Source organism: Rhineura floridana, chromosome 2 (genome assembly GCF_030035675.1).
Source record: "Rhineura floridana isolate rRhiFlo1 chromosome 2, rRhiFlo1.hap2, whole genome shotgun sequence".
NCBI lineage: Eukaryota > Metazoa > Chordata > Lepidosauria > Squamata > Rhineuridae > Rhineura > Rhineura floridana.
The window spans coordinates 364,132-378,268 of NC_084481.1; the positions used below are offsets into that span (position 1 = coordinate 364,132).

General features: G+C 44.4%; 1 protein-coding gene across 2 annotated transcripts in view; it reads left to right on the forward strand.

Moving 5' to 3' along the window:
- CD2AP (CD2 associated protein) overlaps positions 1-14,137 on the forward strand; it is a 152,963-nt gene that overhangs the window by 83,431 nt on the left and 55,395 nt on the right. For both annotated transcript variants that reach the window (XM_061607521.1, XM_061607520.1), the window contains one exon: positions 3,631-3,667. In XM_061607521.1, coding sequence (XP_061463505.1) covers positions 3,631-3,667 — 37 coding nt within the window. The remainder of the gene's footprint in view (positions 1-3,630; positions 3,668-14,137) is intronic.

A 14,137-nucleotide genomic window follows, 5' to 3' on the forward strand; every position in this document is an offset into this window, starting at 1 on the left:
GGAGTGGTACTAAAGGGGACTACAAGGGTAAAATTTAACGTAGAAGGCATAAAATCAGTGTCAGACTCTACCTTCAGTCCCTCCCAAAGGCTTTCCAGAACAAGATTGTTTTCAGAAGTCTCTGGAAAACCAGGGAGGGAGCAGAGTGGACTTCTTGGGGTAGGGTGTTCCAAAGCTTGGGGGCCACAGCTGAAAAAAAACTCTCCCGCGTGCCTGTCAGTCTAATGTGTTTCACTCCAGACACGCAGAGGAGACCAGAGGCAGATGATCTTAAATCCTGGGCAGGTACATATGGGCGTAAGAGGTCCTTCAGGTACATTGGTCCAAGGCTATTTAGGGCTTTAAAGGTAAGAACCAGCACTTTGAATTGGGCCCGGAAGCAAATTGGGAGCCAGCAGAGTCAAAGTACAGGGGTGATATGCTCCTTGTGCTGTGCTCCAGTTAACATTCTGACTGCTGCATTTTGAACCAACTGTAATTTCTGAACCATTTTCAAAGGCAGCCCCACATAGAGTGCGTTACAGGAATCAAGCCTTGATGTCACCAATGCATGTGTCACTGGCCAAGTCAACTGCCTTCAGGAACTGGACGCCACTGGTAGACCAGTTTGAGTTGGTCAAAAGCACTCCTGGCTACCGCAGCCACCTGATATTCAAGCAACAGGGCAGGATCCAGGAGGACTCCCAAACTGCGGACCTGCTCCTGCAAGGGGAGTGCAACCCCATCCAGAACAGGTTGCAACCCCGTCCCTGGTGCAGTTTTTCCCTTGACCAGCAGTACTTCCGTCTTGACTGGATTAAGTTTCAGTTTGTTAGCCCACATCCAGCCATTCACAGTCTCCAGGCACCGGTTTAGGATGAGCACGCCCTCCCTGCAATCAGGTGGTAGGGAGAGAGAGCTGAGTGTCATCAGCATATTGATGGCATTGTACTCCAAATCTCCTGATGACCTCTGCCAGCGGTTTCATATAAATGTTAAAGAGCATGGGGGAAAAAATGGAAGCTTCCGGTACCCCACAGGCCAATCCTTATCAGTTGTTTATTTATAGGCCACTTGATGCTAGGATGATTTCTAAGTAGTTTATAAAGCATACAGACCAATTGCACAATACTGTAAAATACAGAATAATTAAAAATACACCATAATTAAATACACAATAGAACAATCTCATTAAAAAATAATAGCAATTAAAACAGGAGATCCTGGTCAAGAGACCAAGAGAATGCATGTGTAAACAGATGCCTCTTCAGAAGCCAAAGAAATGCAATTACAGATGGACCTCTTAATTTCAATAAGGATTGCCTTCCAGTGCCAGCAGTGAAAAGGCCTGTCTATGTGAATACAAGCTGATAATCATCTGGCTACAGCAAGAATAGCCAGCTTCCTAATTGTATTCAACAGCATTTGTATTCCGCTTACCTTTAAATAAAACCTCGAAGCACTTTACAAAGAACATAAAATACATTAAAATTATCAATAAAAATCCAACATTAAAAACAAGTTTATAAGAAAGCAAAATGAATAAAAGCAACAGTTAAAAGAATACATTATTTTATTAGATGTTATTGATTTTTTATATACCATCTATGTAGTATTTATCCCCACCCCACTGACCACACATTGCTCCAAATCCAATTTGATTCTCATAAAGTATGATGAGATTAGCTATTGCAAGGAGAATTGCAATGATAAAAATGATGATAGTGCCAAGATTTATGCACTTATTTTATGTATTGCCAACCCCTATACCTAGGAGGTGTTTAAAGCAATGGTAGGGTAAGATAGAAAAATGTATGCACCCTAGAATTATTAGGAGTTACTGGTATAGGACGAGGAAGAATGGGAGGTGCTGAATTTATGGTGTTTTTTGGAAGCTTTTTAGACAAGGCATCTGCTAACCTACATGGGTATTAAAAATATTAGGAAATGGGTGCAGGTAGAGAAGGCATTACCACCAAATGAAAAATGGAAGGGAATCCCATACATTAGGAAGGAGACAAGAAAGTATAGCAAGTTGGACAATATCAAAATGGTTCCAATTATCGAGGTCTGGAAAAGGTGAAAAGAGCTATTTATACCTGTGATATCCCCATCTGTAGCCATCCAAGATTTTAATATCCAGATAAATTGGTGGATGACTCTATCTTGATGGAAGTAGAGCTGTATAGATTACTCAGATTGGAGTGGGAACTGTCTTTTGAGCACCTTGCCCAAAAAAGAAGTATTATGAAATGACAGTAGTTGGCAAATACCTCAGGATCCAGGGAGGGTTTTTTCAGGAGTGGACTCACCACCACCTCTTTCAAGGTTATGGAGATCATCCCCTCATGTAAATGCATTAACCACTACATCCATCCCCCACTGACCACAAACAAACAAATGGGCAAAGTTTGAGAGGGCAAGTAGTGGGATAGACAGCCAGAAGCATCTTGTCTGCATCCTCAGCGTCATTAATGTTTTGTGTTTTTATTGTGTATAATTTTATTATATATGTATGCAATTTTATTGTAAGCTGCCCTGGGTGCCCTATTGTAGGTAGAAGGGTGGAATAGAAATATTTTAAATAAATAATAAATAAATAATAACTGGAACTGATCTCACAGAATTGAATAAGACCAAGTTCTGGATGCCTCACTAGAGACTGTGTTGTAACTCCAAGTGACTCACTTACTATATGAGGCTCCTAGCGCATACAACATAACACTGCATATACCAGAGGATAATGACAGTCCTCCTGCCCTTCCTCAAAGAAAATGGGTATTTTATATTTACCATAATTTTTTTTCTAGAGGAAGGTAGGAGGGTATTCTCCCACCTCATCAAGGATTGGGAACAGCTTGTTTTTCTGAACAATGGTGTATATGGGGAGGAAGACTGGGACTTCTGGGATGCAGTCCTTTCTCCCTCTTTAGAACCTTGTTGAAGGGCAATAGTTTCCTTTTTCCAGGGTGTCCTGCTATTCACATTTTCCATGATTCTTGCAGCTTTTTTAGTTCAGTGAGGAAACTGGGGAGCCTTCCAACCAAAGTGGAGTCTATCAACAAATTAGCAGGAAGGGATATCCCAGAGGATGATGACTGCCTTTCCTTTCTGAAGAACGGGGATTTTTGTCAAGCACAAAATTCCTAGTGACATTAAATAAAGTTGATTAATATTGAAAGTATAGATGGGAGGGGGGACTTAACTCTTCATGTTATTTTAAAGGCACTGTTACTGGATGTGTATTTTATTTCCAAACAGTAGTATTTGAGTTGCAAGCACTAAGTTTATATTTACATTGTCCTAAATCCATCCCCATGTTTCTGAAACAAGGAGCAGAAGCTCTGCTGGTAGAGAATAGGAAGATGATGACTGGGGAGTGAATGAGGAGGGGAGGGATGAAAATAATCGTCTAGTCCTGTTTGTTTCCTTTCTTCTCTGCCCTCTCCCACTTTCTCACCAGTAATGGCATCTGAAGATGCACTTATTGCCTGGGCACATCCAGAAAACTAGGCCCACACACAGAGGTATTTATAATCCTGGTGCAAGAGAGATACACCTGGGGACCATTGTCTTCAGTATCTAACTCAGTATAGCATTCAGCATTATAATTGACCTTCTTTGGTTATTAATATTATGCCCTCTTTGCAGAAGCCAAAGAAGCCACCACCTCCTGCAAAAGGACCAGGTATGTAAAATTTATGTTTTATCAGAATTTGACTGTAAAAGAAAGTATTGATTTGGGGCTGGTTCATGTATTGTGAAGGACACTCCGAAGTATGTTTTTCTATTGGAGATATGTAAGTTTGTTTTTAAAGTTCTACCTTTTGGTTTAAAATGGTACTCCAGATGGTACAACATTAAAATATAGTTAACCACAGTTAAGCAGTATTAAAGGTCAGAGGGGAAATGTTGCTGTTGCTGAGATCTGTGCATTGAATGCATGAGTTCAAACCTCCTTATGAGTATGTGAGCATAATCTACAGTGAAATACATGAATTGCTTCCATGTGACACCTTGAATGCTGTGAATCCATTTTTTTCAAAATGTGAAGTGGTGCTTTTGTGGCAGTATATATAATGGTATAAATATTTTAAATGATCACGCGATGGAATTATTTCAAATGGTTTTTTTATTACAAGGACTGTAGACTTACCACCATTTTGAAATACTTCTACTTCCCAGGGCCTGTCTGTCTTGTGTGTGCTGCCATTTTTGACAGATCTGGTTGAGGGTATAAATTTAATAACAATTCTGATTCCATCACCACCACTCCAAAATAACAGTGCTGTTCATAAGTTAAATATTGGCTTCGTATTCAGGTTCAATGCCAGAGTTTCTGCCAGCGCATAAGAGTGAAGAAAAGGGTAAAGATCAGTTTTATTCCTGAAGACTAGGTGTGTATTCGCAATGGGATGCCTCGGAATGCACCCATTACTTTTTTTGCAGGCAGCCCCCTCCTAGAGTCCCTCTGTATCGACAGGCAATCAAGTTGCATAATTCCCAAGTGCTGAGCGCATGTGTTTAAAAGCTGTGTCCAAACTGGCCTTGAATCCAGCGAGGTGAGCAGTCATTACAGCTAATAAGCAGTCAACATGGATCACCCTTGCACACTGATTGGCTCCCACTGTTGTTGTGGGGAAGAGAGAGTCAGGAGGATCTGAGAGATATAAGTTTGTAGAGAGAAGGGTGGACAGCCAAGTCCAGGTACTTACTTTCTTTTGATCATTGCCAGCCAGCAGTAACGTTTGGGAGAGTGATTGGGGCTTGCTTTTAAAAAAAAGTTGTGAAGGTAATTATGTAGCTGAAGATGCTCTTGTCTGCCAGTGAGTGCTTCCTTTCCTTTGTCCCAGGGAGGAGTTTTCTGAAAGAGGGAGGGTGTTCAAGTAGTATATGTGTGTGAGAGAGATCCAGAGAGCTCTTTCGTTTAATGGGGACTTGCTCCTAAGTAAATGTGCCTTGGATTACAGCCCATTCCTATGCTTACTCAGCAGTAAGCCCCACTGAATGCAGTGGGGCTTACTACCAGGTAAGTGTGTTGTGTCTCAATAACACCTGTAGGAAGATCATGAGAAAACTGATAATGCAAATGAAATCCCATGCGACTGATTGTGTGTGCATGTGTGTGTGAGAGAGAGCTCCACTGTAAAGCAATAACTGGAAACCTTACTGGTACCTTACTCTTTTGTAGCAAAGAGAGAGAAAGTGTATTGCTTTTAAAAGAGGGTGTATGTAGTTTTGTTCCAGCCCAAAGCCAGGAATAAGGAAAGAGAGGAAAACATAAGTTGGGGGAGGGGGAAGAGTGAGTGTGTATGCACAGATCCATATAGCTGGTTGTGAGTCTGGATGTTTCTGTTGAGGAGGGGGAGTTATGTTACTGTAGGCCTTTCACCTGCTGATCTTAGGCTGGTAATGCAACATTCAGTGCACAGTCAGGCATTGCATTTCAGATTGAAGGGGTTGAAAGTGATTTAAGATTTATAGTAATTCTGTTCAGATGCTCACGCTGGAATAAACCCAAGATCTAAATAGTTCAAAATCAAGCACGGATTCATTTGTTGTAGATATTTATTGATACTTCATAAAAACTATTACATTTTTTTTCTTTTTCATTTTTGAGCAAAAAGGGTTTGAAATCCCCACTCAACCATGAAGCTCATTTGGTGCCCTTGGGCCCAACCTACTTCACAGGCTTGTTGTGCAGATACAAAAGGAGGTGTAACATGGCTGCAAAGGAGGACTTAGTGCAAGGCATGAAGTTTTGCTTCCTTTAACCAAAATGATGCATCTTTATAAAGGAAGGGACATGGTTTTTTCTGCACACCCTATTCCCATAGTACACCTACAGGCTTCAACCAATCTGGCATGATTGAGTTTAGATACATGCATAAGTCCCAATTGTATTCAAGTGTGTTTATTCCCAGGTTAGTGTATACAAGGGGCCCTCTCGCCATGAACTCTCCTCTGCCCCTTCCTCACAAGAAATCCTAGGCTATAATCATGTACCCACTTACCTGGGAGTAAATCCCATTAAACATAAAGAGGCTTGCTTCTCTGAGTAGACATGTATACCATGGAGATTTTTAACATCCACCCACACTTAGTCTGTAGTGCAGTGTTTCTCAACCGGTGTGCCTCCAGATGTTGTTGGACCACAGTTCCCATCTTCCTGACCATTGGCAATGCTGGCTGAGGCTGATGGGAGTTGTGGTCCAACAACATCTGGAGGCACACTGGTTGGGAAAGGCTGGTGTAGTGGAATGTGCAGAAAATAACTTATAAGTAGTACCCTATCTCAAATGGAGATTACAAGGAGACAGAAGCCACTAGCTAAGTATGGGGAAGGGGGAAACAGCAGCTCTTTAGGACCACTGAGATTCTTTGTGTCCAAACAACTCGCTTATCAGCCGCAGAGACTGAAAGCTTATTTTTCTTGAATAAAATGCATTTTTATTGTATTGCCACCCTGGGCTTCTTCAGAAGGAAGGGCAGGATATGAATGCAAGCAATAAAATAATCTTAGAAGGTTGCATATTCTTAGAAAGGGATGGGGCTGTGAAGGGTGGGAGAGGGTGTGGCTGTGACTATCATGAAGTCACACCTTAAGCAGCATCCCCTTTTAATCCACAATGTTGCATGACTGGAAGATATTAGCTGCATCCTTGCCTATTCTCAATTTCTGAAGTGCTGGTTTCCTTTTCCACCAGCTTCCCCTTGCCTACAGGGGCTCCCCCCTCATTGGTGTCTTGTAAAACATGACATATATTTGTCACTCCTCTGTCAAACATCTCTAGAGGCTACCAATTTCAGAAGTAACCCTGGACAAGTTTGCTATGCTAGTTTGCCCAGTGCACAACTGGATAAACCCGTAATCTGATTTAGTATTTTATTTTCTGGTACATATTCATTGTTTTTCGCATTTCCCCCATTTTTAATGCTTCTGTTGAATAAACTCCTTGATTGGATTCAGGGCTTAATACTCAAGGGCTGATAGTCCTTTCCCAGTGCTTAGACTGTGTAAAAGGTTTACAGCAGCAAATGCAATAAAATCAGATTATAATTTACATGATGCTGAGTTTCTTTTATATAAAAGGTTCATGCTAAAGACGGCTGAAGATTTTATGGAATTACGTTACACTACTCTGTTTAAACATTTGTAGTCTGCCTCTTCTTGAAAAATGCCCAAGATGGCTCACAGTTAAAAGTTTAATCACTAAAACAGCAGTAAAACAATTCTAAAACCAGCCGTAAGAGAAAAAGTGAACCAATTAGGATGGCAATGGGCAACCATTAGGCCCACCAGTCTATTTTGGGCAAACCACACCAAACTGCCAATCGCTTGACCTGAGAACCAGGCCAGAGAGAGCTCGGTATGCCGTGTATGTGTTTGAGACAATGGAGAGGAGTAGAGACACACACGTTTTTCTTTTTTGTGGTGATGTAGTTGATTTTTTTGTTTTGCTCTGCCCACTGTTGCCGTTACCTACCATTGGACGGTGACTGCTAGAAGGTCATGCAAGCTCTGATCCTAGCAACCTTAAAAATATTAGCTGTGAGGACATGCAATTGCTTTTAAATGTTATTAGATGCTCTTAATGTTTTCAAACATTCCAAATGTTTTACTTATTTTATTTTTATTTGCTGTGTCCTACTGCTTTGTCCTGGCCTCCTTTGGGAGGAAGGGCAGGATAGAACTTCAGGCCTTCATAAATGTTAAAACTGGCAAACTGCAGGTACAGCATCAAAGCATGGTTTAGCATTATGTGAATGATCACTGAAGACTTTGAGTCTGCATGCTCTGTCCTCCTCACATAGGTTCCCTGCTTTGAATATTTTTTGTGGTGAAATATTGTCTGATATTCATTGGAACAAGCAAACCCTAATTTGCATTTGCTCTGCAAACCAGGATTGTAAACTGAATCCTAGAGAGAATTCTTGTGTTTAATCTCTGAACATATCCAGGGTCTATAAGTTATAGCCCTCCCCCCCTTATTTCCGGCAGTTAGCACATTGATTAGTTCTTTCCTAGCAGGTGAGTCTTCAAGCCAGCTAGGGTGACCAAGAGTGCTAGAACTACTAAACTCAGGTGTTCAAAATGTAGAGGAATCACCTCAAAAACATTGGCTTAAAGTAATTGTAAAAGTGATAGATCATGAGTTCCTATCTAGTCCATTTCTGGCTACCTGATGCATGCTACTCATGAGCAGTGACCACCCATTCCGATGCACACCCCATAGGGAAGCCCACTGGCAACATTTCTACCGTCACCTTGCTCCCTCCTTACCACCACCTGCTTATTAATCTTCTAAGTCAGGGGCTGCAGGACTTTCACCAACTTACTCAGGAGCATTTTCTTGCTTGGCAGGTTCAGCTCATCATCCCTCCTGAATAATACAGAAACACTGCAATGAGTAAAAGGCAATGAGGCAACGTTTTGGTGTGCTTTTAATAGTCTTGTGCACAGAACAGCTTTTTTTTGTATTTTACAGTGGTTTACCAGCAATGAAAAGATCGGTTTATTTATTTAATTTATTTATTATTTGATTTGTATCCTGCCCTTTCTCCCAGCAGGAGCCCAGGGCGGCAAACAGAAACACTAAAAACACTTTACAACAACATAAAAACAGACCTTAAAATACATTAAAACAAAACAACATTAAAAACATTAAAAAAGAAGCTTTAAAAAGCTTTAATTGTTGTAAACCGCCTAGAGAGCTTCAGCTATGGGGCGGTATACAAATGTAATAAATAAATAAATAAAAACATCTTTTAAAAAAGGGTTAAAAACTTAATATTAAAAAAAAACACATATTAACAAGAAATTCTAACAGACACAGACTGGGATAGGTCTCAAAAGGCTTGTTGAAAGAGGAAAGTCTTCAAAAGGCACTGAAAAGATAGCAGAGATGGCGCCTGCCTAATATTTAAGGGGAGGGAATTCCACAGGGTAGGTGCCGCCACACTAAAGGTCCCTTTCCTATGTTGTGCAGAACAGACCTCCTGATAAGATGGTATCTGCAGGAGGCCCTCACCTGCAGAGCACAGTGATCAACTGGGTATCTAAGGGGTAAGATGGTCTTTCAGGCATCCTGGTCCCATGCTGTATAGGGCTTTGTACACCAAAACTAGAACCTTGAACTTGGCCCAGTAGCAAATGGGCAGCCAGTGCAATTCTTTCAGCAACGGGGTGACATGTTGGCGATATCCTGCCCCAGTCAGCAGTCTTGCCACCACATTTTGCACCAGCTGCAGCTTCTGGACCAACCTCAAGGGCAGCCCCACATAGAGCGCATTACAGTAATCCAGCCTAGAGGTTACCAGTGCATGGACAACAGTAGTCAGGCAATCCTGGTCCAGAAATAGCCGCAGCTGTCTTACCAGTCAAAGCTGGTAAAAGGCACTCCTGGCCACGGAGGTCACCTGGGCCTCTAGTGACAAAGATGGATCCAGGAGCACCCCCAGGCTACTGACCTGCTCTTTCAGAGGGAGTACGATCCCATCCAAAGCAGGCAACTGACCAATTATCTGAACTCAGGAGCCACCAACCCACAGCGCCTCTGTCTTGCTAGGATTCAGACTCAGTTTATTGGCCCTCATCCAGCCCACCACCGAGTCCAAGCACCGGTCCAGGGCTTGCACGGCCTCTCCCGATTCAGATGTTATGGAGAAATAGAGCTGGGTATCATCAGCATATTGCTGACACCTTGCCCCAAAGCTCCTGATGACTGCTCCCAAGGGCTTCATATAGATGTTAAACAGCATGGGGGACAAGATGGTACCCTGCGGCACCCCACAGCACAGCTGCCAGGGGGCCGAAAGAGTCACCCAATACTATTCTCTGAGAACGACCCTGGAGATAGGATCGGAACCACTGTAAAACAGTGCCTCCAATACCCATCTCCAATACCCATTATTGGATTGGATTGTTGATTGTATTTTAGTATTATTTTGTTATTCATTGTATTTTTATGCTATTTTATGTTCACCGCCCAGAGAGCTATTGCTAGTCGGGCGGTATATAAATTTAATAAATAAATAAATAATAAATAAATAAATAATAAATCTCACCAAGTCAGCCCAGAAGAGTACCGGTCAATGGTATCAAAAGCCACTGAGAGATCAAGTGAGAATAACAGGGTCGCACTCCCCCTGTCCTTCTCCCGATAAAGGTCATCCATCAGGGCGACCAAGGCCGATTCAGTCCCATAACCAGCCCTGAACCCAGACTGGGATGGGTCAAGATAATCTGTTTCATCCAAGAGTACTTGCAATTGCTACACCACAACCCTCTCAATCCCCTTCCCTAAAATGGGGGTATTTGCAAGCAGTCAGTAGTTGTCACAAACCAATGGGTCCAGGGTGGGATAAACATCATATTTATTTTTTTATTCAAAAGAATCCAGCTGCAGCAAGACTTGGGGAGTCTTTCGGGATCAAAGGAAAGTCTCTACAGGCAGCAGCATAGGTGTACCTAATATAAACTTTTTTGCATTTGAACAAGTCCATACAGTTACCCCTAGTGGTTTGGATAAGAAATTTGTTTTATCAACATGTTTAACACTATAATGTCTGTTTGCATCTTGAATACTTGATGTATTTTATTTATTTATTTTATTTATGCTAAATAAAAACTGTACATGGTGTAGATGTCATTTAAGGTAGCAGTTGAAGGCTGTTAGAGTTTGTGTAAAGTGTGGTAAGTTGTGAATGAGTTTGGTTTCTTGGGCTTGTGGAGTGAAGAGTGGTTTTCACACAGCTTGCATTTTTTATGGAAACCATTGACAAGAAGTGTGTTGGATGTATAACTTTGGTCTAGTATTGCTAATTTTAATATTATGTAGCATATTAAGGAGAGAATTACATTTTTTTAAAGGAAACAATTTATTATAAAGAAATGTCAAGACTTCTACATTTTATGCATCTGCCTTGGGAGGACTAGTGCTTATTATTGATTCAAGCTGAAAACTGATAGAGAACTTTTCTTAAGCAATAAGAAGCCATCAATCAGTTTTATAAACTTGAATGAGACTCTTAGTTGATATTGATTTTTTACAAGTGACATACAGTTTCATTGTTTGGGATTTTGTATGTGTGTTTTTTAAAAAAACATGTTCTTGATGTTTTATATTAGTGTACTATAGATACTGTTTGAATATACTTGAGATCCATATGGTGCAGATTGTTGTGAGACTTTTACAATATGTATCTTCGTCTTTGGATTAATGTCAAGGAGTCAGTTAGAAATGATAACTCTTCCCTCAACCTACAGAGTAATCCAAGTTATGGAAAGCCAGCAAAGGGGGGGGTTGGCAGAGGTGGAGCCAGGGGGATGCTCTGCAGCATCCATTTTGCATATGAGAGTCTCCAGGCTGGCTGAACGCGGGCTCAGCCAGCAGAGGTGCAAGCAGGGGCCAGAAATCACAAGCTAGTGCTCACGAGTACCCATACCAGGGGTGAGAATCAGTAAATGCAAGTCCATATGTCCTGAGGATGCAGACAGAGGAGTATGTGGCCAGACCAGCTAGGGAAACACAGACTCCTGGAGGAGCACCTGTTTCTATGGCAGTAGCAGCCCCCTCCCGGGCAATGCAGGGCACAGCTCCCAGGCATCCTGCCCATGGCCACCACAACCAGCCACTAACCACACCCACACCCCCTAGGAAGCGCTGCAGGATTGGCATGTGCGCACGCACGCACACACACACATACGCCTTGGTGTTGAGCAGATGGTGTGGCAGGCAAAGCAGCAGTCACCCTGGCAACAGAGCACAGCCCCTGCATGCCGACCACCAGCTCTGCCAATCGTGTATGGATGCACAAGCAGCACATCACAGTATGACTGGGTAAACAAATGCATGTGGAGGCCACCAGCACACACAGACCCACAGTGCACACCCCTACAGCACCCCTGGCACACATGCAGCCACTAAGACACCCCAAGAGCATACACCACACATGGACAGATGAAAAAAGAATGTGTATTGAAAGCCAACAAGCACAGACATAGTGCCACAGGCCAAGCACAGAAAGCAGCTGGGGAAGGAAAACCCCACCATGCGTGCCCCAGAGACACCATGTTACATCCTCACTGGTCACTGGTGCCTCAGGCTGGAGCGGCCACACAGACAGGCACCCTGTGCAACCACAACTCCCCCCCCCCACTCATTCTCCTCAGCAGCAGCATGGCACCCTCATCTGACCCACTTGCTGCCCACCTGCAGCCGCCCTCCTGCACCCTGTGGCCACGGACACAGCTATCTCTAATGCCCTGCGCAGTCTCCATCAAGGCATGGAAGAGGGGGGGTCATTGCAGACACCTCTGCCACCACCATCGCTATATTACACATCTGCTGCATGCTCCAGTGGAGGGTCTCCGACACGCTCTGGACAGCCGCCACGCCCCATACACCAAACCCTGCACACCCCACATGGATGCCATCACTTCCTGCAGTTGCATTGTCACCTCCCTCATGCCATTGTGGATGGTGCACACCACAAGTCACCTAGCTCACAATGGCCAGCATTCACATTGAGCCCACAGAGTGGTCACCATGCGTGGAAACAACTAAGCAGAGTAGGGGCCCTTGGTAGGTGGCCTGGAGGAGAGGGAGTGGTTGAGGCCAACCTCCTCATCGGGCTCCCCTTCCAGATCACCATTATTCTGCTAATTGAGTATCCCTTTCCCCTCATTTTCTTCCTCTGCCACCACCGTAATGTCCTCCCCCACCCCAACATCTCTTGTCTCTTGGGTAGGGGGGTTGCAGGGAGGTGCCCATCCCTGTTGCTGGGACCAGGCTGAGCATCCCTGCCCTCACCACAGCCGCCCCTGCCCTTGCTGTTGGTGCTGTTGCTGTCAGAGGGGCCAGGCCCACCACCTCCTTGGGTGGCAGAAAGAAGTGCAGGGGCTGTGGGGAAATGGAAATGGATTGCCTTCAAATCAATCCTGACTTAGGATGACCATATGAAAAGGGTTTTCATGGTAAGCGGTATTCAGAGGGGATTTACCATTGCCTCCCTCTGAAGCTAGTCCTCTCCAGCTGGCTAGGGCCTGCTCAGCTTGCCACAGCTGCACAAGCCAGCCCCTCCCTCGTCCACAACTGCCAGCTGGAGGGCAACTGGGCTCCTTGGGACTATGCGGCTTGCCCACGGCTGCACAGGTGGCAGGGCACGTAACCCTGAGCCACTCCCTGTGGGGTGATCTTCAGCTGGCCCTTGACGCCCAGGAGACACGAGTGGGGATTTGAACTGACAGACTCTGGCCTCCCAGCCAGGCTCTCCTCCCCACTGGGCTATAGAGGGCAGGGTTAAGGCTGGGTCAGGGCTGTGGAGGAAGCAGCACCAGCTCCAGCAGCTCCTCCATGAGCTGCACAGGCTCATCGCAGAGGGACTCCCTGAGGGAGACGTGGGCAGTAGGAGGGCAGCACTTGGCCCTCAGGGAGTGGCTCCAGGCAGGTTGAGGATAGCTCAGGTGCGTCTGCTGGATCGGGGGCGGCAGGAACTGGCATAGGAGCAATGTGGCAAGTCTCCAGCAGCAGTTCCGTTGCCACTTGCTAAATCTCCATTGCCCCCTCTGGAGAGCTGCAGGAGGTTCCCAGCGGTGTGCAGCAGTGGGAACTACAGGACAGAAGAGGGGAGGGAGAGGACAGTGAGGTGAGTGCCAATGTCTCTGGCAGCCCGCCACTTTGCATGCCGCCCCCCACCTACCATGGTCTATGTATGTCTGTCAGGGAATCCTTCCCATTGCTACAGACAGACTCAGTTGGCAGGATCGGGTGGAAGATCTCCTCCTCCGGGGTAAGAGGTTGACCAGTGGCTTCCTGGATGGGCACACCACCTCGCATGAGCTGCCTGGGATGGAGATGTTGGAGAAGGTGTCATTCCAGCTCTTGCAGCAGGACACTAGCATGCGCATTGCCTTGCCAAGAATACTGATCTTGGCTGCCGTGGAGGCAAACCAGTTTCTCTGCCGCTGCCCTGCCTAGAGCCCGTCAAAGGAAGAGAAAGCGACTGGTAATAATTCTTGTTTAATTAGAGTAATGGTTACATCAAAGGAAGTACATTTCATAGATCTAACTGCTCTGTCTCACTACTGATGCTAAGTATGCTAACTAAGCATGCTTTGCCGCATATGGAGTAAGTTGACTCAGCACCTGGAACG